General features: G+C 41.9%; 2 protein-coding genes across 8 annotated transcripts; one reads left to right on the top strand and one right to left on the bottom strand.

The window, feature by feature from the left end:
- Positions 1–300: 300 nt before the first annotated feature.
- On the bottom strand, positions 301–23,230 carry NLRP6 (NLR family pyrin domain containing 6). 7 transcript variants are annotated; one of them, XM_083728928.1, is made up of 10 exons: positions 22,910–23,230; positions 14,043–14,158; positions 10,286–10,593; positions 9,742–9,783; positions 6,680–8,336; positions 5,779–5,865; positions 4,410–4,580; positions 3,717–3,887; positions 2,030–2,203; positions 301–834 (listed from the first exon to the last, which is right to left on the bottom strand). In XM_083728928.1, exons 3-10 carry the CDS (start codon positions 10,569–10,571, stop codon positions 648–650), a joined length of 2,775 nt encoding a protein of 924 aa, XP_083585054.1. In that variant the 5' UTR covers positions 10,572–10,593; positions 14,043–14,158; positions 22,910–23,230; the 3' UTR covers positions 301–647. The 7 variants fall into 7 exon arrangements, 6 of the variants coding, with proteins under 6 accessions (XP_083585054.1, XP_083585055.1, XP_083585058.1 ...); XM_083728929.1 differs by having other exon boundaries at positions 14,043–14,147; XR_014561702.1 differs by having other exon boundaries at positions 695–834; positions 3,717–3,783.
- Positions 21,942–25,820, top strand: LOC310840045 (secretoglobin family 1D member 2-like). Its single transcript, XM_083729191.1, has 3 exons — positions 21,942–22,104; positions 24,119–24,309; positions 25,549–25,820. Exons 1-3 carry the CDS (start codon positions 22,050–22,052, stop codon positions 25,594–25,596), a joined length of 294 nt encoding a protein of 97 aa, XP_083585317.1. The 5' UTR covers positions 21,942–22,049; the 3' UTR covers positions 25,597–25,820.
- Positions 25,821–26,147: the final 327 nt, after the last annotated feature.

Raw genomic sequence — 26,147 nt, 5'->3', positions numbered from 1 at the left:
AGATCTCTGAATGCCAGTTTATAATTTAAAGGAAACTCCTAAGTCTAATGGCCCAAGCTAGATAGAATCAAGCTGCTGATACCATGATAGATGATGCTCTGAGGCATTTACCAAAGGAGATTATTATCTACATAAGTTCCACTTGACAAATTTTGACAGCCATTATTGCATTCTGTGCAAGGCCTTGTTACTATTTTAAAAGTACCTGAAAAAGTAAAAAATTGAAAAGGTGGAATGAAGAACAGGTTATCTTATCAGAAGAAACTGATGTGGAATTGACGTAAATTCTGGACGTACTCCTTTTTAGCTTTCCCGTGTCACAATTTAATTACACCTTTTTGTAAATATGATCACACTTATGTATTTAACGATAATTGAGATTTTCTTACTGCATGAGGCTAAAGATGGAGAAGACAACAGACTGGAAAGGAGAATTCTGTTTGTCACCAGCAGCAATGAAAAAGCTGCTTTTTTCTTTTAGGAAACAAGGTTGAAGAAATGTGAACATGTGCCCATATACTAATCATAAATCTCTAAACAAAATTTAAATCAAATACAGATAATCAAACTACCATTTTAACAGATTAGACAACCACTAATTAACTTTATTAGAAAAAAAGCAAACCCACGTTCCCCATGTTGTAGGCCTATAAGCTTATTTGTATTCTAAAGTTATGCTGCTTCAGTTTTCTAATCCTGCTTCGTTTATCAGCTTCCAGGTACCTCTTCAAATCATCATTATTTTGTAGATCAAGCTCTCGCAAAGACTGGTTTGTTTTGAGAGCTGCCAAAAAGGCTTCCCAACATGCCTCTGTCAGGCCACATGAATCCAACCTAGATAAAAGTTCATAAGGAAAGGGTTGCTGTAAATAACTCTCAGAAAGACAGTTGTCCTAGATGACTTTGCATTCTTCTAACTGAAGTTTTGACTGATTTGCTTCTATTGTAAGGAAGCTTCTCATAAGCTATTGGCCTATTGTTTATGTCCACCTTTGCTATCTAAATGTGAGACCCTCCCCCTCCCCCCAAAATGTCTGCAAAGATATCCAAGATGATCGCTCTTCCCACTGTAATGGTTTCCTTGAAACTAGTCACTTAAAAATCAAGTGTTAAAAACAAATGAACATAAAATGCAATAACAGAATCAGTTAAAGAATAACAATAAAAATACATGTTAAAATCCTTCAAGAAAATGGTTCCAAGTTCTTGAGGGCTTCATATACTTACAATCTGCCCCAGTAATAAAGTAGCAGCCAGTGCAGCTCTCCAAACAGAAATGTAATATGATGACAGGGTGTCAATCTTGTTAGTGCAGAATGCAGTAGTAGTAGTAATTTTATTATTTATACCCTGCCCATCTGGCTGGGTTGCCCCAGCCATCCTGGGAGGCTGCCAACACGTATAAAAGCATAATAGCATGACTGCTAACTGCAGTTTGATGAAAAATGTTGATCCAGAAGTACACCAGATTACCGTATTTTTTGCACCATAACACTCACTTTTTTTCCTCCTAAAAAGTAAGGGGAAATGTCTGTGCGTGTTATGGAGGGAATGCCTACGGGTGGCATGCCTAAGGATTTTCCTCCTCTAAAAACTATGTGCGTGTTATGGTCGGGTGTGTGTTATAGAGCGAAAAATACGGTATATCTGCTCGTTTATGGAGAGTGCAGCTTTGTCTAAGGCAATTGGTCTACGTTTTCAGACACAAACCATTCACCCACAGCCCCTCCATTCAAGCTTGGTTTCTTTTCTCCCATTCACACCACCACAGTATCCAGGTATGGCCAGGATCTGCATTGTTCTCCTGATACTATGGACAAATAGAGCTGGGTGCTTTAGCATACTGATGGCACCATGCCCCAAATCTCCTAAAATCTGTTGGAAGCAATTCTTATCCAAACTCTGTGTACAGCTGATAATTAGTACCTTATTCCCAATGTAGTTATGAACCGCTTTGTCAAAGGTTCCCATCACTGTTCAATTTGCTTTTAACATCCCTATGATATTTCAAATACTTTGAAACAAGTACCTTAGCGAAACTATTTTGCAGTTTGGATGTTGAAGGCCTTCGCATAAGAGCTGCACACCAGCCTCTCCTATTTCTTCATTATGGCCTAGAGACAGCTCTAGCAGGGACTGGTTTTTATAGAGAACAGAAGCAAGATTCACACAGCAAGCAGCAGTGAGATTGCAACCAAGCAAGCTGTTCAAAGAGATGAAAAATCCATTACAAAGTTATTTACATGGAGGTAGCTTTAACAGGCTTTAAGTCCAGCGGCAGAATATTTTTACAATATCTGCCTTTGCAGGGTCTATAACTTATTGCAACGAAAATAAAATGAGTCCTTTAGAAGAAAGGTCACTTTATGTACTCATTGAGGACAGCCCCCACCCAAGATTTGAGAATTTGCATCCATTTCCCAATCTGACTAGTTTGGCTGACATTCCCTATCAGTGGTGGCTTATGATGGAAATGTCTCTGCTTGCAAGATGTGCACCTCTCCCTGGTTTTGCCACAGTCATGATTACGCTAGGCTACCTGATTAAATGGTCCCATGTTGACAGAGCTACTACTGCACCTTCTCAACTAGCCTGTTAGGAAGAAGAGATGTAGCAGAATCTTGCCCCCAATGTGCTGTCTCTTTGTTATAATGGAATATGACATTTATGCCATCTGCAAAGCGAGTCTGCTTAGAAATTTGAGCCTGCTGATGGGGTGTATTGTCTCTGATAGTTAATTATTCATTTCATTTCTATACCACTTTATATTTTAAAGAAAACAATCTGGTTTGCAACACATTAAAACATCAGATAAAGCATTACTGGAGAAAGTCAAATATAAAGTATACATTCAAAACAACATAATTAACAGGATACTAAAATATTACCTAAAGATGTCAAAATAAAGCATTACAAAGGTCAACAACAGGATGCATATTTAACATAACAAACAACCAAAAAAAACCTTAAACATTTCAAAAGAAAACATAACTAAAGGAAGTCAAATACAAAATGCACATTTAAAACGGCATAATTAACAAGAGAATGAAATCTCAAGCATTGAACATCCTGTTGCTGCCAATCCTGCCAGGGCAGGTGGTGGCTGTAGAAGCTCAGGCTTGCTGACTTGGGTCTGCACTAAGAGACAGCCAAGATAGTCTCTATATGGTTCTACTGTATTATGTCCTAGGAATGCCAAATCAAGTGTCTGGAGGTCCTAGTCTTTGACAAAAACTCAAATGGTGTGTGATTTTCTCCATTACAGCTATATTCCAGAGTGAGCAGTACCAAGTGTCCAGTGTAAGAGTTGGGTTGTTTTCTATTGAGTTGCAATTACTATTTCATGCTGCCATCATATAGAAGACCAATTCTTTTGACAATACATTTACAGTGTATCATCAAAAATCTTCAGTAGCATTAATTTCAGGCAACAAACAATAATTTATTTAGTAATATTTGGTATTTTTGTCAAAATTGAGTTGGGGCAATGTGTACTGTGCTTAGGAGAAAATCTATACCGAGCCAGGCAATTCAGATGATGCTAAGTTTTTTTTAAAAAAGCCAGTGGGGGGCTGTGGCCTCCAGAAGCTGTTGGACTACAACTCCCACATTCCTGGGCATTGGCCATGCTAGCCAGTGCAGATGGGAGCTGAAGCCCAACAGTACATGGAGAACCACAATTTGCCTATGATTGCAATAAGCCATTGGTCACTTACCTGAGTACCTGCAGTTGGCAGTCTGGATGCACCAACATTTGGCAGAGCTCTATTAGTCCAGCATCCCCTATATTGTTAAAGTCCAAATAAAGCATTCTCAGGTTCTGGTTTTTAGGAACAATAGAGGCTAGTTTCTCACATGACTTGGGGCTGAGGTTACAGCAACGTAATCTGAAAGGTTTAAGTGTTCAAGAGGAATTAATGATAACAATGTATTCAGTAAATTGACTGTGTTTCAAAAGTAGGTCACATTTTTTTAAAAAAACACCAAAGTAGAAGTCCCATTATCTTTGGCATTTTCCTTATCCGTAGTGCTTTGTTTCCTTTGTCCTCAGAAAGTGCATTAGAGATGGGCTGACTAGCACAGTGAACAATATTCTAGATGTGGTTGCTATGCCAAATACTTATATAACAGTGTACATATTTACTAATGTGTTTTAATTTATTTCTTATTCCAACCACTGAGTTTGCCATCACATTGACTATCCACTTACCCTCCAGTGACTCAGAAATATAGATCAGTGGCATGGAGATTTGCAGTGTCAGGACTCGGGGCAGAGCATCACAGACTACAATTATGTCTTCCAACCAGGCTGGGTAACCTTTGGCACAAGGCAGCCATTTTGGATAGCAACCCTGGCAAGTGTAACCCAGGTTCTGCCCTTTTGATAAAAGGCACTTATGAGCACTCACCTCAGTGTCTGCAGGTTGCAGTTGGGATGCTTGAGTGCTTGACAGAGTTTGATCACTCCCATTTCTCCTAGGTCGCTTTGCTGTAAGTTGAATTCTCTGATGTGTTGATTTACGGTGAGGACAGAGGTAAGAATCTCAAAGGAAGCAGCTCTGAGATTACATCGCTTAAAACTGAGGAAGAAATAGGGAGTCAGTCTTCCCTTTCCCAACTCTTTGCAACTTCTTTGGGATAAGCTTTTAGACTGTAGGAGCCAAAGTGAAGAAACACCATGGTGCATCTGCAGCAGCGCAACTGGATGCCTTCATCTGCTGCAACAAAGCACATCTCTTCTGCATTGGTCTCTCCACAGCAGGCACTGCAACCATCCAACAGCTTGACCTCTCCCCCAAAAGTACACTCCTCCATTGTCTCCCGAGACAGATGGGTGCCAACAGGAAGTGCCCATGCCTATACTTTTGACTTTTAACTAGTTTGACATGGATTGGCGGCCCCTGATAACAGACTTCTCCTTTTTAAAATCAGCTTTGGAAATGCAGTCTACTCACTTCAGTAGTGACTTTAACTATTCATGTGATCATCAACAGAATCTCCTTGCACATCAAGGGAAAAGGCCAGGCTGCATAGCCCTATCCATTAGCCAGAGAGGGGGCAGCTGCAGGGAGCTGGCTTTCCCCCTCCCTCCTCAAAAGACTCTTCTACTCCAACTTCCCACTGCCTTCATATACCAGAATGTCACACCTTCCAGTCCTCTAGATTTGACTTGCTGCACATTTGTCCAAAAAGTTGGCTGCTGCTATCTCCAAACAATAAAAAGGCCTTTACAATGGATGCTACTTTAAATCACCTAAAGCTGCAAACCTAAGTAAAACTATTTATATCCAAGGTAACAGTTGCCTACAGCAACCCTAGACTTCTATATGGTCTCATACATATTATTTTTAAAATTGCATTTATTTCCTGCCTTAATGGTGTAAAATAGAGAGCCATGTACACCACCTTCAATGCCTCCCTCCACTCTCAGACTCTGTCCGTTGAAGATGAAGGGCTGAAGGAACATTCCAATTGCATTCAGCAGAACATACTGAAAGGTGGGAACCCTAGTAATACAAGCTTCCAGATCCTGAGGAGGCTTCCAGCTGAACAGGCTTAGAATCTCCATACAGTCCTGTGGAGAGATGCTGGGGTGGGAGTAGTGTGCACAGCCCTCCCAGTCCCTACCCAGTTTGTGCCCTCGGGCATTTGGCTGAGCCCCTGACAGGGCTGAGGGCATCTGGGCCCTGGGCATGCCAATGGAAAGCTGCGTGAGATGAACTAAGGCAGAGTTGCACAGGACATGAAAGAACAAAAGTATCATTGCCAGCTACCTACCAGATCTCTCTTACGTTGCACCTTGGATCCTTCAGTCCTTCAAATAGGAGAGGCAGGTTTTCATCCACTCTTCCATTAAAATATAAGCTAAACAAAATAGAAAACTGTGTTGGCTATGCTATGCAATTGGATCATACAGCTGCAGCAGACAACGTTGCATCATGACCTGTGAAGTTGTAGGTTATGTTTTACACAACTCCTCCAGGGCACAGAGACAAGATTGTTGATCAAGAGTAATTTTTAGCCCTAGAGGATAAATGCTGACATATGTGCTCATTCTGGGTGAAATCACTTCTGAAAGAGTTGGCATAGCCATAAGCAACAGAAAGGCACATTTTAGAATATGAAAAGTCAAATTCACATTGAGCGAAACTTTCCCTTGATAACCAAAACTGGACTCTTTCATGAAGTATGCACCAGCAAAGCTGGGTTTGCCACCAAATATATGCTCAAAAGGGAGTGATGGCCATGAATGAACATGTACAATATAAATGTTTGCAAATACGTGTTTGTTGCATTCAGTTTGAGCTTTAGCAACTAAAATTTTATGTGCCCTGGCTTAACAAAATGGGCTCTCTGGAAAAATCTGTGCCCTAGATTCACTGCTACCCATGCGCTAGTACCTTTGAACATACCTACATACAACATAGAATCTTAAACCTGGAACATTATTTGGCTTTCAGAGAATTACACCTTTTCTTAATTGTTTTTTTTTTAAACCACCTATATATTTGATCATAATCTAACTATGAGGTTGCCATTGCATGGGCCATAGTGGTCAGAATATCCCAGGAAAGGACATAATTAAATGGACCAAAGTTTTGGTTTGCACTTTAGCTAAAAACAAAAAAACAAAAACCCTGAACTGATCTGAACAGTGTCTTCTGATGGGTTCACATACCTTGACAAAAAAAGTAGGTATCCAAGATGGAAGGACTGTTCTTTACGACAGTGTCTCAGGCAAAATGAAATAACCAGAGAGTTGAATGCGTTCCCTAGGCACTTATCATACAGCTTAATCTCAGGGATACAGTCCATTGCTCTTCCCACAAACTCCTCTTCTTGAATTTCATATAAGCAACAGAATATCTCAGATTGCTTTTGACAGCTCTTTGATGCCACCTCAGCTTCGATCCAGTCCAAAAGCACTTGTTTTGTTTCTGAACAAATTTTGCAACCTAAACTTTTCTCTATGGTTTTCCTACTTTTCTCATTTAAAAGACCAAACAGAAAGCGGACTGTCAACACTAAGTACTCATTTCTACCCTCTCCAAAATCTTTTAGCAACTTTCTCACGTCTTCATAACAACTATCTGATTTGTCGGCCATTTCTGGTATTTCTTCTAGCACGTAGGACAAGGCCGCAAAAAACTCTTGGAAACTTAAGTGGATGAAGCTGTAGGCAGATTGGCAATCAATATCTTGCTGGAAAAGTTTCTTGTGAAGGAAGAGTGACCGGATGTCAGCCTCCTTTAAGCCATGTTTTTGTAGGTCATCATCCTCAAAGAGTATTTTCCTTGTCAAGACTCCTTCTCTGGCTAAGAGACAAAGGTTTTGGAAATGTTTCTGTTTACCTCTTTCCAACACTGGACTGTGATCTCTGAGTAAGCTAGTTAAATAAAACATGTATACACAGGTAGTTGTTTTTGAAGTCTGCACAAGATCTTCCCCTCTATCCATCTGTTGCTTCATCACAGTGCAGATGATCCAACACACAATGGGGACAAAGCACATGGTGAAGAGCATCTCATTTGCTTTCACAACCCCAAAAGCTTGTACCGCTTGCCTCTCATTCCCAAAATACTTGTGGAAATACTCTTCCCTGTCCTTCTCAGAAAACCCCAGGATCTCTATGTAGCGGGGATACTTCAGACACTTCTGCAGTTGCTCCAGAGCAATTGGCCTTGTAGTGATGATTAAATATGATTTGGGAAGAATGCTTTTCCTGACTAAACTTCTCAGTACAACTTTCACCGGCTTCTTTTGACTAGGATCGAAACACAGATGTTCCTCATTGGATTCTAAGGAAAATTTCAGTTCATCAAGACCGTCGATTATGAACAGGAGCCTCTCTGGGTTTGCAAAAATATCTTCCAGGGGAGCATTTCTCTCAGGACAGTTCCAAAAGATTAAATCAATCAGACTCTTCTGCTCAGTCATCAAGTTAATTTCTCTGCAGTTTATGTAGAATGCATAATCAAACTTGCCTTGGTAGAGTTTGCCAACTGCCCAGTCCAACATAATCTTCCTCGCTGTCATTGTTTTTCCAATCCCAGCAGGCCCTTGGAGCACGACAGTTCTAGGGTTCACTCTGTTATCGTCGGGATCAAATAAAGCCCCAATACTGCCTGGACTGGCTTGTTTGCCCATCATGTTGGCATGTTTCCTTCCTGTGGACATAATTTCGTGCTGCTTCTCTTCCAGCAGGCAATGTTTCTGAATGATCAAGAGTTGGGTGTATCTTCTGTTTAGGTTCACCCATTGACCAAGGAGGGCATTTTTGTCTTGAATTACTTGATATTCTTCCCATACATATTCTCTGTATTTAATCCTGTAATCTAATAACAAGAAAGAAAGCACTGGGGGAGAGTACATGAAACAACAATACTAATAATACCTTTATTGTCATTGTACAACTTGTGTACAATGAAATTAAACGAGCCTCCCCCCAAACACTCAATCTCTGATCGAACAACACACCACCTCACAAGTCAATTTCTCTATGTTATTTTCCGTTCAACAGCCTAACAGCCCATGGATAGAAGCTGTTTTTTAGCCTGTTGGTATGGCTGATTAATCTTCTACCCTTGGGCAGGAGATATAGAAGTATAAAGAAGTGCTGGCCGGGGTGTGAGTCTTCCCTGAGAATTTTTCTCGCTCTCCTAAGGCAATGATCCCTTACGATGTCATCTAGTGGACTCAAGGGACAGCCCATGATATGTGCTGTATTCACCACAATGCAAACGAAATATTTAATGATATAGTTCCCAGGAGTAGACTTTTGATCTTGGTTTGGGCTTCCTGCAAATGGAGTTCTCCCCCTCCTCTGCAGACACAGACATCCGCAGAGGTAAAATGCTCCATTTGGATGAAGTGGTTTGAATTAAAACAGATTTTGAAGAGTCTCCCTGTAATCACTGATCAGCTACTCAGGAATGTCAGCTACTCAGGAGCATTAAGTTCTTGATCATTCCTTTGTAGCTGCATCTGTGCCTGTCCCACACCTGACATCATATATGATGTCAGGTGTGGGGCAGGTAGAAAACAAATTGGGACCCTACTGAGGCCTGTGGATGCTGGGCTAGATACTGGACTCAGATCCAAGACGCTTGGGCGCTCAAGCCCTAACAAAGGAATTGCCAACATATTACCTTCCTGATGCTGTTGCCAGCACAGCTAATTGTCAGGGATGATGAGAACTGTGATCCATCATCTGGAGGGCCACAGATTCTCCACTCTAGCCCTAATACCATACTGTGGCTGGAGTCTCTGTACAGGGCTAGAAGGTGGGGTTAGATGCCTTGTTTACCTGGATTGCAGTGGCAGACAGGCAAGTTCTGAGAGGCTGCATGTAGGTGTGGCAAGGGTGTGACCCATTATTGAAATGGACTGCTGGACTAGGTGGGCTTTTGCTTTGGTTCAGAGAAGGCCTGCCCTGCCCTAATATTTCTATGGTCCGCTTGTACACAGGGAGGAAGGCCTCAGCACTCTACCCTCCATATGCAAACAGGACTCTAGATCATTTCCATAGAAAGGAGTGATGCTGCCCTGTATATATATATATAGTTCAAGACCATGTTCACCACTTTAATGGAATAGCAACCACCCAGATCCAACACCCAAAATCATGTGCACTCAGCAGCTCCCTCAAAATACTTTCAAGTGAATCAGATTTGCTAAGGTGTTAAACCCAAACTTCTAAGGCTTTGATAAGAGGAATGACCTGCTATGGGTTTTATGTACCTTTTGGTGATATCTCCATTGCTTTCTGACCAGACACCAAACCTGAAAGGAGAATTGAAATTGTTCTTAGAATACCTGTTTAGTTTAGTGTAATCTGACACATGTGTATTATTCACAGAGGGACACCTGGTGGCCCAAAGAAGGATTATCCCAAAATGCATTGGGCTTGAAATAAATCTTTCTTCAAGCATCTGGAGTTTCTTCCTTTCTCTGCCCCCCAGCTTAGGCTAAAATACAGTGTATTCCCCAAATGTAATAGTTGAATCCAACTGAGTTTCTCACATACAAATTCTATGTTGCAACCATTGCAGTGGTGTGCTGTAGTAGATAATTCTGAGCAAGTTTGCCAGACTCGATAAGTGTAAACTCTTTGTACATAATCATTTCATAACTCTTTTCTAGAAGATACTTGCACTCTGGACAGAAGTGGTAAGTAGAGCTAGTTGGATCACCTGTGTTAAGCACAGCTTGTTCATGGCTATTTTTGGTCCAGCTGGAGATGCATGGAGGGAAATGAGTCGCAGGTTTTCTCAGAGTCCCTTACCTTTCTCTTTCTCTTTTCTGAGTTTAGCAGCAGACTGTTTCTGATTAATATCCGAGAGCACTTGTATGGTTACATCTATTGCATCATCTCCACCATAACACTTGAGCAGGAGATTCTTGGTATCTACCCTGTCCGCGTTCTCTAGCCGACTTCGGGGAATTATGAAACGCTTTCCTTCGAGGTCTGAATAGGAGAGCTTGTCTTTAAACCTTTTGAAGTCTTCCTGAGTAAGGTCATCGAGCACAAGTAAGAGCAGGTCACTGATTCGGCTGCTTTTGTTTCCCATCGTTAAGAATCAAAGAACTAAACTGAAATATAAAGAAGAAGCAAAGTACGAGTTTAATTACATAATTTAAAAGGGAAATTTAAAATAAACATGGTGGGTGTGATTAGTTGCCTACAGAAAGGAAAATAAATGGCTGCATATCCAGGTTGCTTGACTATGGCAAGTGCTAAACTTTCAAACTGGGGAAACTCACTCTGTACTAATGTGTGCATGTATACTTGTCTATGTGTGCACTGTCTCTGTTAGTTTTGAGGCATCAGAGTTATTTTTTGGAATGTTTATTTTAATATGAATCAGTTTATAAAATGCAGTGCTCACAAAGTTGCATACCTATGCCTTGAACGCTGCTACTACTACAACTAATGAGGATTGTGGTGTTTGAAAATGCGTTAAACACTGCAAGGAAGTGAAAGGGGCTACTATGAAGGCTCTACCCAGCTCTGACACAATGTAGTTTTTTAAAATGCTTAAAAATAGAATAGAAACAGGAAATTTAAAGGAAGATGTTTAAACTAAGAACATCAGCAGGACAGTGATGCAAGAAAAACTGCTTACAGTCTTCAAGCAGTAGCGGTAGTTGTGGCCACCAAAGTGCCAGGGTGCTGAGGATCAGCTGCACTGCTGGCTGACGTCAGTAATGGCCTTAGAGGTTTCAGTTCACATCACGAGTCAATGGTGGTCACTCCTGGTAGCCCTCCATGGGCTGTGAGGAGGTTCAGGCAGGAGAAAACCAGGATTTATGAGATATAAGCCCTGCTGGCAATGTTCCCCAGAGTCTGGGGAGTTCACTGCATCCCACTGTGCCGTGCAAGCCCGTTTCTGCCAACCTGAAAGGCAGAGCGGGTGTGCCCTGGGAGTGTGTCCCTGCCATGGACGAACCTCCATCTTCGGCATGGCTTGTGGTTGATTCCTCTATAACTTGGACAATTGGCATTAATCAAGAGGCACTCCTGGTCCACCCATTTCAATCCTAATTCAGTGTCTTTCTTTACTGCATTTATACTTCCCACCCCCCTTCCTCACTCCCCAGTGGCCTCCAACCTGCTGCGCACAAGTCCACAAAGCAGAGACAAAACAAGACAAGCAACAACCCTCTGCTGAAACCAAAGTATAATTAAACAATGGAAACATAAAAATAAAGAGCCATGTCTGTTAAGTATCGGGTTAAGAATTTTGCTTCAGGATGAGAACAGAAATCGGGCGGCAGCAGCGGGAGGCCCCATTAGCTAAAGTGGTGCCTCAGGTTAAGAACAGTTTCAGGTTAAGAACAGACCTCCGGAACTAATTAAGTTCTTAACCCGAGGTACCACTGTACATGATGAGCACCTGCAAATTTTCTTCTAGAAGAGAAGCACTGCCATTGCCTTTCAACTTCCTCAGCAATTGTCCAGTAATTGGTTCAGTTACACTTACATCTTGCATCAGGCCCTGGGTGCTACCCCACTGGGGCCCAGAGTCATTGCCCCTCTGGATAGTTTCATGACCAATTGTCTAGGGCAGCGGTTTCCAATTGGGTAACCCACCCAAGGGGTCTGTGGCACCATCCACATAACAAAAACTACCATAGAGATATCAACATTTTCAAAAGGGGTCCATGGCTTGGCTTTTGAAAAATGGGGGGGGGAGGCGGGAGAGGGCACAGTACTTAGCTAATTGGGAACCACTGGTCTAAGTCATTTAGGATATCTAGAAATGTTATATCTTTGTCATAACTGGAACCCACACCTACTCAGCTTGTGTGAGAGTAACTGAAGTCACCCATTCCTACAGCCAGTGTTCCCCCCCCCCCCCAAATGTTTAGGAGTACTCTCATTTTCCTATTCATGTTGAAATACTGCCCCTCAATGAGGCCAAACTTAGATTCACAAAATGTTTAGAGGTATGCGTACCCCCAGGAAAAGCGCTGCCTACAGCACTTCCTCCTTTAGATGCCTCCCTAATTTCATTCTCCATCTCACAATCACCCTGGGGATTTTGGACAGGCAGACAATAGTACACCCCCACTCCTAAATTACCCTTGTGGCTTGATATCAACACCCACAAGGATTCCATGGGGGAATCTACCCCTTTTGGGATTTCTAACATGGTGGATTCTATGTTGTCTTTGACCTACAGTGTGAAACCACTCCCAGTATGCTCTTTCCAGTCCCTCCTGTGGAGTTTGTCTTTAGAGAGATAACTATGTTCCACTGGTTCTCTTCCTTCCACAAAGTTTCCATTATGCCTACTATATATGTGTTCTTTACTTTTCCAGAAAAACGTGTTCTCCTTCATGGAGAGCACGTGTTGCGGTGGGGGCTGCCAGGACACTCCAAAGTTGGGGGCGGGCTAATTGATCGTTGGCCACTGATGCGATTGGGGCTTCCCTTGTTGTTGGGAAGAAGTTAATGTTGCCATTTGTTGATTGACAGCCAGAAATGCTAAAACTCCTTGCACGAGGCTAGAGCTTCCTCTTTTTGACCGTGCATCGGATTGCCCGTCCCCCCCTCCCTAGAATTAGGGTTGTTCGCTTTGACCTTGCTATGCCTGTCATGGGGTCGTCTGCTCTTGGGGCAGGGGCCCGGTAGGAATTTTGTCCATCTGGCTGATTGGCTGTGGGCATTTGTTTTTTGCCTACTGCATAGCAAATCGTCACAACTTGTAAGGTTGCGGTTAGGCATTGGTTTATGGTTTGGTTGGTTGAGGGGCAGTGGTTGAGTGCCTGCCCTTGGTAGGTTGAGTGCCTGCCCCTCTAATGCTGCTGCTGCAAGGGATTCCGTTAAAGGAATTGGGGGCTAACTATTGCTTGTCCACTCTGTCAAGGGGGCTTGGGCCATAGCAATGAGCTCCTGGTTGCATTTGGAGTGAGGGCAGGTTCCCTGCTCCGTCGCTACCCCCAAGTGTATTCCCCTATTCTGACTTTCGCATCATGCGGAATGTCAGTCTGTCCCCCATGGTGGGGGCAGATAGTCGCAACCAGTGCCTAAGCAACCACTCACAAATTTGTATTTTAATAAAGTTGTGGCCAAAATTATGCCAAAAATCTTAAACAAAAAATTCTGTGTGATGTGTGAGTTATTGGGGTGGCCTTGGGGACCTCGACACGCAACTGTCTCACCTAGACAAAAACTAATGACAATGTGAGGCAATAGAATATTTATTGATACTTAACTCTAATACTTAACCTTGAACATCTGTAAATCTAAATCTACAGGTATTTATCAATGTTCAATCCCATTCAGGATATTTTGCCAAAGTAGCTGTTCCATTTAAAAACAAAACAACAGCAAAACTTTTCACCAGAGTTAGGACGTCATCTGCAAAAGCCCCATTGAAATATATGGGAATTAAGTTATAGATACAGCTCATTCTTAAGGCGCTTGTGAAGAAGTTTCCAAATAGCAAACTTCATAGATGACAGTTGGCCTTTCATCAACACTATGATTAAAACTGGCAAATACTGGAAGATAATAAAGAAAATTATGTACTTACCATTAGTTAGCAAGGATAATGCTGTGAGTGAGAAATCTGGCTATGCCTTGGATTCACTTGGATCCACTTTCTGAGCATTCAGAGGAGATTCCTACCTTAGACCCCCTGAAGAGGAACTAGGAAACATTTACATCATACTTGATTGTTGCAAAACTGTCAAACCCAAATCTTTCCTGTTTTCTGAACTGCCCTAAATGCAGTCTGACTGATATCAAAGGGAATATGTGTCTTGTTTAGCGTTGTTTCAGTGTGTGCTCAGTTTCAGTAAAAAGAAAATACTTCTCTATTCTGTGAATTTTACTTCTTCGACGTAGCAATTGCTTAATGGAGTGTGTTCCCACGGTGCCTGTTGTCTCCTCAATTATTGCTCTCTTGGCTTCTGAAAGTTCCAGGAACCTGAGGTCCTTTGTGGGCATGCACACAGATGCATGTGTTTTGTCTGTGAAATTGCACAGCAATACATCTTACCAAAGCAAACCTTTCAAAAATGTCCCACAAAGAGCCAAATGTTCATTAAAAAATAATAATTCTTTATTTATTTACCACTTTTGCATAAAAAAGAAGTTTCAAGAGCCACTAAATTCTTCCAGCTCTGTTCTTTTCTAGCCATGTTGCTGTTAACTGATTCACCAGGCAAGTCCTGCTGCTCCTGCCCAGAGAACTTTCCTAGGCAAAAAAGGAGGGGGGGGGGGCTAAAGAAACAGGGAGATTCTTTTTCCACTCTCCATGTGTGCAGTACTGGGATCCCCCCCCCCCCAATCAAATAATCCATGGACTGGGGAAATCCAAATTAATTAGGCAGAAACTTCAGGCTTCCACCTGGGTGCTCTGTTTACAACATGTAAAACATGCACACACAAAATGCATCAAATCAATTTTAGACTGCCATGTGTGTACACCCTAAGAGGAAAAGAACAGCATAAAACCACATGCCACTCGAGTGTGTACACAAAGAACTGTATTTTGCAGGTGGGTGGTGGTTGTTTTAATGTGTGTAGTGAAATTTTGCTGGGTGGCACCTGTGCTTCTATTTGCTAGTCACCTAAGCACAACCAGGGACCCGGGTGGCGCTGTGGGTTAAACCGCAGAGCTTAGGGCTTGCCGATCAGAAGGTCAGCGGTTCGAATCCCCGCAATGGGGTGAGCTCCCATTGCTTGGTCCCTGCTCCTGCCAACCTAGCAGTTCTAAAGCACATCAAAGTGCAAGTAGATAAATAGGTACCGCTCTGGCGGGAAGGTAAACGGCGTTTCTGTGCACTGCTCTGGTTTGCCAGAGGCAGTTTAGTCATGCTGGCCACATGACCCAGAAGCTGTACGCAGGCTCCCTTGGCCAATAAAGCGAGATGAGCGCCACAACCCCAGAGTAGTCCACGACTGAACCTAATGGTCAGGGGTCCCTTTACCTTTAAGCACAACCAAGCCATCTTGCTTCTACCAGCTCAAACTGATGTTGCGCAAAACAGCTATATTAAAACTCGAGCTCAAATTGCTCCTTGTTGGGCTACAAGGCAGGAAAGAGGGAAGGAAAACAGTGTGTTGCCAAAGCCCTCTCCCCAAATTGCTGCCTGCCTCTTGCCTTTACTGCTTATGTTCTTCTCCAAACAGCCCTCTGGCTCTCCATGTGTGGAGGCCTGGATTTCAGCTCCTCCACACACATGGGAGGTTGATGGCAAACCCAAGGCAAGGCAGTGTCCTAGGTTAGTCACCGATGACCCCTTTTCCTCTCCTAAATAACAGCAAAGAGAGATATATCTAGAAAATGGGCAGAGGGGACCCCTCAGGTTCCATACATTTCATTCAGAGGAATAGTACAGCCCCTCAACAGGATTTCCTTCTTCCATTCAGTCATGCCTGCAGTTTTGCCTGAAATCAGAGGAATATTGCAAGCCTTGTAGAAGGCATGCCAGTTATTTTCAGCCCAGAACAGTAGGTTCCCTTCTGGCACCTTATCAGCAAAAGTAAAGCTGCCCCACACATTTTTACTGAAAGCTCTGAGTCTGAGGCCCCTGCTTGGGGGCACCAATGAAGGCCTTTGTGGGTGCCCAGGCATCCATGATCACAGCATTCACAGCATTGGGTGACTCCTGTCAGTTCATTTGAGGCCAGTTTGTATATTTACTCAGCTCATCAGTCCTCTTTGCTTGAGGGAAAGTGGGTTGGGTAAGTACATCAACCAGACCATAAAATCTTTTCTGCATACTTCCTAACTCTCAGGTGGATACTGTTGCATTATAGGGGGAAAGGTTTACTCCATTGTTCATTTCAGTAGATTTCCCTGTCAATATTTGTTAAAATAAGAAGATAAATGTTGCAGAAAGTTATTGAACCAAGACTGTTTATGATTTGGCGGGAGGTCAAACCCAAATGTTAAAAGGGCAGGTCATTTTGCTGCCAACACCGTCACTAAGTGCTAAGCTCTTATACCATTAGGAATTAGTGCTGAACAAGTGCCAATAAATTATTTGTTTAAAGTCATCTTAGTTTCCCTTTAATGGTGGGAGTAGTCCACTAGAACAGTATTAATAATTTCATAATTACTGAAAACATGAGTTATTGGTTAGAAATGAATTGGTCAAATTCCTATTAAGAACAATGTAACCTTTCAAATGAATAAATCTGAGCTTGACAGAGCTAGAAATGTCAATTTATATCCCCAAAGGTTTATTGCCAGATTCGCTTAACCTAACAATAGTAATAACATTTCTGGCTAGTAACAGTCAGTACTTTAACAACTTAGCCTAATTTTTTAATAACAGCTGTGATTATTGTACTCTGGAATGCTCACCATTTTGGCTGATTCAAAAGTGACTGTCCCCAGGTCATTCTTTTAATGGATAAAACCACAATTTAAGGTTTTTATATATTTAATAGAAAGTCATATATTTAATAGAAAGCTCTGGTTTGCCAGAAGCAGTTTAGTCATGCTGGCCACATGACCCAGAAGCTGTACGCAGGCTCCCTTGGCCAATAAAGCGAGATGAGCGCCACAACCCCAGAGTAGTCCACGACTGAACCTAATGGTCAGGGGTCCCTTTACCTTTAAGCACAACCAAGCCATCTTGCTTCTACCAGCTCAAACTGATGTTGCGCAAAACAGCTATATTAAAACTCGAGCTCAAATTGCTCCTTGTTGGGCTACAAGGCAGGAAAGAGGGAAGGAAAACAGTGTGTTGCCAAAGCCCTCTCCCCAAATTGCTGCCTGCCTCTTGCCTTTACTGCTTATGTTCTTCTCCAAACAGCCCTCTGGCTCTCCATGTGTGGAGGCCTGGATTTCAGCTCCTCCACACACATGGGAGGTTGATGGCAAACCCAAGGCAAGGCAGTGTCCTAGGTTAGTCACCGATGACCCCTTTTCCTCTCCTAAATAACAGCAAAGAAAGAGATATCTAGAAAATGGGCAGAGGGCTGCCAGATATTACAAAGCATTGAAGGAATGGTTAATACAACCATTGAAGGAAGTTTGTAATGAAATTATGGAGGGGAAAAAGGCACCTGAATCGTGGAAAGAGGCTTTCATCTCACTTATACCGAAAACAGAGACTGAAAAGAACCAGGTTAAAAACTACCGCCCTATATCCTTACTTAATGTGGATTATAAAATTTTTGCAGACATTTTGGCAAAAAGACTAAAAAAAGTGTTGATAGGGGAGATTCATAAAGACCAAGCTGGCTTTCTCCCAGGGAGACATATGTCAGACAATGTGAGGAACATTATAGACATTTTGGAGTTGTTAGAAGTTGACATCAACCGAAAGGCGGTTTTGATTTTCGTGGATGCGGAGAAAGCCTTCGACAACATTTGTTGGAGTTTCATGAAGAAGTATCTCCAAGGGATGGGGGTAGGCCAAGGTTTTGAAAACGGTATAGGTGCAATATATTCTAAACAAAAAGCAAAGCTAATAGTGAACAATGTGGTAACGGAAGAAATACCTATAGAAAAAGGTACACGACAGGGCTGCCCAATATCCCCTTTGCTTTTTATATTGGTCCTGGAGGTTTTGTTAAACATGATTAGAAAGGACCAGTTGGTTAAAGGTGTCCAGGTCGGAGTTAGATACTACAAATTAAGAGCATTCGCAGATGACTTAGTATTGACATTGCAACAGCCAGTCACTAGTACCAGAAGAGTATTAGAGTTAATCGAGATTTTTGGTCAAGTAGCAGGATTTAAACTCAATAAACAGAAAACGAAAGTGTTAGAAAAAAACTTAACTGCTGAGGAAAGAGAGAGATTTCAGAGTGAAACAGGTTTGGAAATAACGAAAAAAGTGAAATACCTAGGAGTAAACTTAACATCTAAGAATGTGAATCTATTTAAAGATAACTATGAAAAATGTTGGACAGAAGTAAAGAAAGATCTAGAAATATGGTCTAGGCTGAGACTCTCCTTGTTAGGCCGAATTGCTGTTATAAAGATGAATGTATTGCCTAGAATGTTATTTTTATTTCAGACCTTACAGATTCTAGACAAAGTGGACTGCTTCAGGAAGTGGCAGAAAGATATATCAAAATTTGTCTGGCAGGGCAAAAAGCCCAGAATAAAATTTAAGATCCTAACTGATGTAAAAGATAGAGGGGGCTTTGCCCTGCCGGACTTAAGACTTTACTATGAATCAGTGGCCTTCTGCTGGTTGAAACATTGGCTACTCCTTGAAGAAACAGACATTTTGGACCTAGAAGGGTATGATAACAACTTTGGTTGGCATGCATATCTATGGTATGACAAGGTAAAGGTGCATAAAGGCTTTAAAAACCATATTATTAGGAAAGCTTTGTATAATGTTTGGATTCGATACAAAGATTTGTTGGAAAGTAAAACCCCTAGGTGGTTGTCACCAATGGAAGCCAAGGTGGTGAAAAAATTAAACATGGAATCTAACTGACCAAAATATTGTGAAATCCTAGAGCAAGATGGTGAAAAATTTAAACTTCAGAGTTTTGAGAAGCTAAAGTTTAAAGTTCGAGATTGGTTACATTACTATCAGATAAATGAGACATTTAAGCAGGACAGGAAATTAGGATTTCAGAAGGAGAGGTCAAAGATAGAAACAGAACTGCTAGAACCCAATACTAAGAATTTATCTAGAATGTATAACTTGCTGTTGAAATGGAACACACAGGAGGAAACGGTTAAATCAGCTATGATTAAATGGGCACAGGACATCGGTCATGACATTATGTTCGCTGACTGGGAACAGTTATGGACCACCGGTATTAAGTTTACGGCATGTAGTGCCTTAAAATAGAATATAATGAAAATGATTTATAGGTGGTACATGACCCCAGTCAAGCTTGCAAAAATCTACCATTTGCCCAATAATAAATGTTGGAAATGTAATGAGTCTGAAGGTACTTTCTATCACCTTTGGTGGACCTGCCCAAAGATCAAAGCCTTTTGGGAAATGATCTATAATGAAATTAAAAAAGTCCTTAAGTGGACATTTATAAAGAAACCGGAGGCTTTTCTCTTGGGCATGGTCGGCCAGTTGGTGCCAAGGAAGGATAGGACTTTTTTTATGTACGCGACCACAGCAGCAAGGATCCTGTTGGCAAAGTATTGGAAGATGCAAGAACTACCAACTGTGGAAGAATGGCAGACAAAGGTGATTGACTTTATGGGACTGGCAGAGATGACCGGCAGAATTCGTGACCAGGGGAAAGAGACAGTGGAAGAGGACTGGAACAAATTTAAAATATACCTTAAAAATTGTTGTAAAATTGAGGACAGATAAGATGTCTAGGGGTAAGAAATAGAGAATTACAGCTGTAAATTTTAATATTAAGGAAATCTAAAGAAAACTATTAAAGAGATTGACTGAAGGGTTGCTAAAGAGTTGTAAAGCAAGGATGCAGGGAAAGGGAGGTATGGGGAAGTCATGTTTTTAAATGTTTATATATGTTTTTGTTTTGTGTTTTGTTTGTCTTTTTGTCAAAAAACTAATAAAAATTATTATATATAAAAAAAAATAGAAAATGGGCAGAGGGGACCCCTCAGGTTCCATACATTTCATTCAGAGGAATAGTACAGCCCCTCAACAGGATTTCCTTCTTCCATTCAGTCATGCCTGCAGTTTTGCCTGAAATCAGAGGAATATTGCAAGCCTTGTAGAAGGCATGCCAGTTATTTTCAGCCCAGAACAGTAGGTTCCCTTCTGGCACCTTATCAGCAAAAGTAAAGCTGCCCCACACATTTTTACTGAAAGCTCTGAGTCTGAGGCCCCTGCTTGGGGGCACCAATGAAGGCCTTTGTGGGTGCCCAGGCATCCATGATCACAGCATTCACAGCATTGGGTGACTCCTGTCAGTTCATTTGAGGCCAGTTTGTATATTTACTCAGCTCATCAGTCCTCTTTGCTTGAGGGAAAGTGGGTTGGGTAAGTACATCAACCAGACCATAAAATCTTTTCTGCATACTTCCTAACTCTCAGGTGGATACTGTTGCATTATAGGGGGAAAGGTTTACTCCATTGTTCATTTCAGTAGATTTCCCTGTCAATATTTGTTAAAATAAGAAGATAAATGTTGCAGAAAGTTATTGAACCAAGACTGTTTATGATTTGGCGGGAGGTCAAACCCAAATGTTAAAAGGGCAGGTCATTTTGCTGCCAACACCGTCACTAAGTGCTAAGCTCTTATACCATTAGGAATTAGTGCTGAACAAGTGCCAATAAATTATTTGTTTAAAGTCATCTTAGTTTCCCTTTAATGGTGGGAGTAGTCCACTAGAACAGTATTAATAATTTCATAATTACTGAAAACATGAGTTATTGGTTAGAAATGAATTGGTCAAATTCCTATTAAGAACAATGTAACCTTTCAAATGAATAAATCTGAGCTTGACAGAGCTAGAAATGTCAATTTATATCCCCAAAGGTTTATTGCCAGATTCGCTTAACCTAACAATAGTAATAACATTTCTGGCTAGTAACAGTCAGTACTTTAACAACTTAGCCTAATTTTTTAATAACAGCTGTGATTATTGTACTCTGGAATGCTCACCATTTTGGCTGATTCAAAAGTGACTGTCCCCAGGTCATTCTTTTAATGGATAAAACCACAATTTAAGGTTTTTATATATTTAATAGAAAGTCACCTGCTTCTAGTTGGGACGTGGGTGGCACTGTGGGTTAAACCATAGAGCCTAGGACTTGCCGATCAGAAGGTTGGCGGTTTGAATCCCCGCGACAGGGTGAGCTCCCGTTGCTTGGTCCCTGCTCCTGCCAACCTAGCAGTCTGAAAGCACGTCAAAGTGCAAGTAGATAAACAGGTACCGCTCCAGCGGGAAGGTAAACGGTGTTTCTGTGCACTGCTCTGGTTCGTCAGAAGCGGCTTAGTCATGCTAGCCACATGACCCGGAAGCTGTACGCTGGTTCCCTCTGCCAGTAAAGCGAGATGAGCGCCGCAACCCCAGAGTCAGCCACGACTGGACCTAATGGTCAGGGGTCCCTTTACCCTTTTACACCTGCTTCTCCAAAATTGCCCAAACCAGTTTTGTTGTTTTATAGCTTCTTCAGCTGTCACTACTGACAAATTTTATCTAAAACAGAGATTAAGGCTTGTTTCTGTGTTATTGGTCATACCTGAACTGGATATGAACTTCTTTGGCACTAATAAGCTTTTCAGTTCCTTTTACATTTTAATGTGATCCTACATAATTCATTCTTCTTGTAACCACATGCTTCACTTCTCCAGTTTGCAAAATATCCTTTATCGTTTTGCATTTGTGCATAGCAGGAACAAGTGGCTTCTATGGGCCACTTCATTCTCATGGGAACAAGATCAAAGAGCTATAGTTGTACTTTCCCCTCGCCCCTGCTCTGGGAACCAACTTCATGAACAAAGATGGCTTGAATTACATTTCTGAAGAATTTATTTCTGTAATTTGGCACAAATTCAGCTGGGTGGAAAACCAACAGTCTCCTATATATATTTAAGCTTGGTCCTTAACTTTCCAAAGGAAGTCCATTGCCTGTTGCCATCTGGTACACAATAGACAACCATCTCCACCATGAAGCTGACAACTGTATTTCTCCTGGGCACTCTGTTGGTTTGCTGTTATTCAGGTGAGTTGCCTATAACAAGTCATTTTAGTCTCAATGGACCTTTTTGGGTAAGTATGGATGCTTCCATAGGAAAGAGTTTCATACTGGACAATTTCATACTAAACAGTTTTCCTTAAATACCTAAAATTTGTAAGTCATTGTTATCCTGCTGCTCAAATTAGTTTTCAGTAGCAGTATAAAGTTGCCTAGCTGTCAGGCTTCAGGGAATCCGATCCCCCACCCTCCTGGCTGGCAATCAGAAATGGTAAAACAAGAAGTTCTTACCATGGTATTTTATTCAATATTCACAGAGAGAGACGGAGGATGCCGCCTCTCAGATAATGGCGTTGCTCCAAGTAAAGTCCCACCCCTTCCGTCTCTCCTATTATACATCATCCCTGCGCCGGCTGATCTGTGCTTTCTGCCTCTGTGCTTTCTGTTCTCCTACTCTCAATGCACGCCAGGTCCTGGGAGAGGAGGGGTCAGGAATGCTGTCTAAAGACACTGAGTCTGTCAGCTGTCTCTCCCCTGGTGCTTCTTCTTCCTGCTGCTCTCCCAATATTTCCCAGCTTCTCCCCTCTCCAGCCTCTGAACTATGACCTTCTGCAAACCACTATTCTAAATCTATACTTTCCTCCTCTTCTCGGGAAGGTTCAGGAAGAGGGTGGGGCGGTCCCCACCATTCCTCCTCAGTCCAGTCCCTGACACTACCCCCAAATGCATTTCATAGGCCAGTCTCTCTCTCTCTCTCTCTCTCTCTCTCTCTCTCTCTCGTCCGTATGGTTGGATGGAGCCACCCTCCAAAGTCAGCTTTGCTTCAGCTTACCCTGATAGCTCTGTGGCAGGATGGGTGCACCAGCAGAGCCAATCCAGAGCTTCCATTGGCATACCCATGCGGCTCTGACCTTGCCGCTCCCTACTCTACCTCATCCTAGCCTCGCCCAGCTAGGATGCAGTGACACCAGTGTTAGGAGGATGGCTTTGCCCCACTCACAATTCACAATTGCTTATTAGCATCCGGTGTTGTGGGTAAATGGATCTGGGCTTATGTGCTCATTTTTGCTCATACAGCTTTCTTTGGACATATGTGGGGGGAAAGTATTTCACCCCACAGGTATTCTGGGTAAGACTGTTATGTTTATATGCAAAGGCTTATACTCGAGTATATACAATATACACATAATAGCCTTTCAAAAGAGGGGATGGAAACCGGTGTGTTGATATGCTGTGGATATATTCTAGTATACAGAGGAGGCTAAATGACCGCACTGTTTCTTATTTTGCCTATTTCATTCAAAGACAAGTTAAATATGATGAGGGCGAATGGCACAGCCCTGCAATGTCCATAGGGCTTCCCCAATAGGAGAAGGAGAGCTGAGAAAGTGCTCTCTTTGTAAGCATGTGGGCAGCAAGCGCTTGAGAAGTGCATTATCGGTGCAGAACGGATTATAACTGTTCCAGCAGAATGTGTTTTAGATCAACGAATAATTTGGGACAGGGATGACATGGCACCTGTATCCAGCACTGAATGTACATAATCATGCCATGTTTGCACACCCAAAAAAAGAATAGGTGAATTCTGTGGTATGGTGAGGAGGTTAAGAAGACTGGTGCCTGGATCTATTTCTGGATCTATTTCTGGAATAGAAGATCAAATGTGTCCTGGACACCTGGCCTCCCACTCCAAGTTCCATTTTATGGACATGACTGAAATAATAAAAACCTTGTCATTCAGGGTCATGGAATCTGGCATGCTGTTTCATTTACCACCCTAGGGAGCCAGTTAGCAGGTGAGAAAGTAGAAAGCTGACAGATTCACAAAAGTAACAGATTAATTAAAAATATTTTTATCTGTTATATATTTGGTTTTTATCATGCACTCATAGTTTCTGCTTAACTTGAATACCCTAGTCAAAGCTACACTACCTGCGTTTTGCATGTGATGTTTAACTGGTTCAAAGCCTGCTAACTTATATCACAATTCAGATTTCCTCACTCAAAATCTAATTTTCAAGCATTTTCCATTCCTTTCCAGCTACTGCTATCAAAACTTGCCCCGTTCTTGTTGATACCCTCACAAACTTCCTTTTTGCCTCGCATGATGACTACATGAAAGCAATTGATCGCTTTGCCACCACCGAAGAAATGAAGAAAGCTGCTTCTGTGCTTAAACAATGTGCAGTCGGTCTTCCGGAATCCGTTTTAATGGCAAAAAGCCAAGTGCTGGTAATTATTTTCACACACATATACCCAACACTTAAATCACAGTTTGGGGCAAATTCACAAATGCACATTTCATTATTTGAGGACTTGAAGGTCTAAAACTGCTATGACAGATTACCTCAAGTCACCACAGACACAATATGTTTCAGTGGAAGTAGACTCTGAGGCCTTGTTCAGATATGGCTGTTTATCACATCATGACTCCAGCATAAGCTGTCTGGGTGTCTATATGAGTTAACTGTATTGTTTATTTTTCATTCAATAATAAATACTAAAGTCAGATAATAAAAAAGAACCACACAGAGAAAGTTTAATTAGATAGCAAAAAGGTTGTAATAAAAGCAGAGAAACACCAAGAATTAAAGCAACCCATTAAAAGTTCAGAAGATTCAAACTGTCTTCATCTGTAGCCTAAAAATTAGAAAATTGGCACCAAAAGTGTATCTCTGCTAGGAAAGAATATTTTACAACCAATGAGCATAGCTGTCAACGTTTCCCCTTTTTAAAGGGAAATTCCCTTATTCCGAATAGGATTCCTTATAAGTAAAGAGAAAAGTTGACAGCTATGCCAGTGAGGGTTTCCAGCCCCTGGGGATTGGTAGTGAAGGGCAAAAGCTCCCACATTAAAGAAGCACATTCAGTCTCTGAGATTTGGGCAGGAGTTGTCAACCTTTCTGGGCTAGAGGACACATTCAGAATTTTGAGAAAGCACAGGGTTCTAGTTATAAAATGGCTGCCACATGTAGAAGAGCAGAAAAAGAGAGAGGACACAAAATGGTGCAGAGCTCCTCCCCATCAGCCATCTCCATCAGTGGAGGAGGAAAAATCACCTATATTCGCCCCTACTGCACTCGCTCACAGAGAGAAGCTCTTTGCACCTCTCCCCTGTTCAGCACAGATGGGAGGGTGTGTGTCTAATCCTGGCATTCACTGAAATGTAGCATGTTTAAAGGGGCACGCATGGTCCATCTTGGAGAGGCTGAGTAAGTGCAAACAGGAACTGTGCAGGAAAAGCAAACAGTCTCTCATGCATTATAGATTTTTGAGGGGCTATTTACTGAGCCCTTTTGCAGGCACTACAGGAGGTACTGGTGCCCTCAAGCACCACATTGGCTAACCCTGGATTAGGACAGCTTAGACATGACCTACCATATCAGAGACAGATATGCTTATATGATTAGGTTTTATCCTATTCTCCATGTGAATTACAGAATACCTTTCTATTGGTAATCTTTGTTCCAGTTAAATATCCTGCATGAATGTGAAAAGCCGCAATTGCTGCAAAATTGAAGCTTTGAGGAATTCTCCTGGTCCACCAGCCCCAGCCAGGACAGGAACCCATGATGATCACGCTAGCTGTTGACTGTGTTTCCCTTTCGCCGATCTTCATCCTGCTGAAACGTATATTTGCTTCAAAGCCGTTCTTTTCTCAAATGATCCCGCTCTTGAAGATCAGGCATCTTCACAGGCTTCTTTCTAGTCACTTCTTTCCTTAATAAACAAAAAGCATACCAGTGGCGTAGTTTGGAGTGTTGTTTTTTTTTAAAAGAAACAACTGATAACAGCTCATCTCTTCCAGGGTTTCCACCCCAGTCTGTATCCATAGTGCACGCTAACAATTCATTAAGTTTAATAACTTTGATTTTCTAATTTATGGTTTAGGTTCATACGTTGTGCTTTGTGTTGCCTCCCTCCAATAGACAAAGCCTTTCTTGCCTGAAAATCATTTTGTGAATTTTTTCCCAACTTGTCTTTAGCCAACCCCACTCCCCATCCACCTTCCTTTCATTCAGCAACCTGCCATGTCTACCCATTCTTCCCTCTCATGCTTTCCAAGAGCA

Source organism: Podarcis gaigeae (genome assembly GCF_964106915.1).
Source record: "Podarcis gaigeae genome assembly, chromosome: 1".
Classification (NCBI taxonomy): domain Eukaryota; kingdom Metazoa; phylum Chordata; class Lepidosauria; order Squamata; family Lacertidae; genus Podarcis; species Podarcis gaigeae.
The sequence above is the reverse complement of the archived record's forward strand: the minus strand, read 5'-3'. Positions and strand labels throughout refer to the sequence as shown.

Coding starts and splice junctions, on each gene's coding strand:
- NLRP6 (XM_083728928.1), bottom strand. CDS start 10,571: ATGGGAAACAAAAGCAGCCGAATCAGTGACCTGCTCTTACTTGTGCTC. Junction 5,866..6,679: donor TACCTACTTTTTTTGTCAAG/GTATGTGAACCC, acceptor TATTTTGTTTAG/CTTATATTTTAATGGAAGAG. Junction 3,888..4,409: donor TGCAACCTGCAGACACTGAG/GTGAGTGCTCAT, acceptor TAAACCTTTCAG/ATTACGTTGCTGTAACCTCA.
- LOC310840045 (XM_083729191.1), top strand. CDS start 22,050: ATGAAGCTGACAACTGTATTTCTCCTGGGCACTCTGTTGGTTTGCTGT. Junction 22,105..24,118: donor GTTGGTTTGCTGTTATTCAG/GTGAGTTGCCTA, acceptor ATTCCTTTCCAG/CTACTGCTATCAAAACTTGC. Junction 24,310..25,548: donor TGGCAAAAAGCCAAGTGCTG/GTAATTATTTTC, acceptor TCTTTGTTCCAG/TTAAATATCCTGCATGAATG.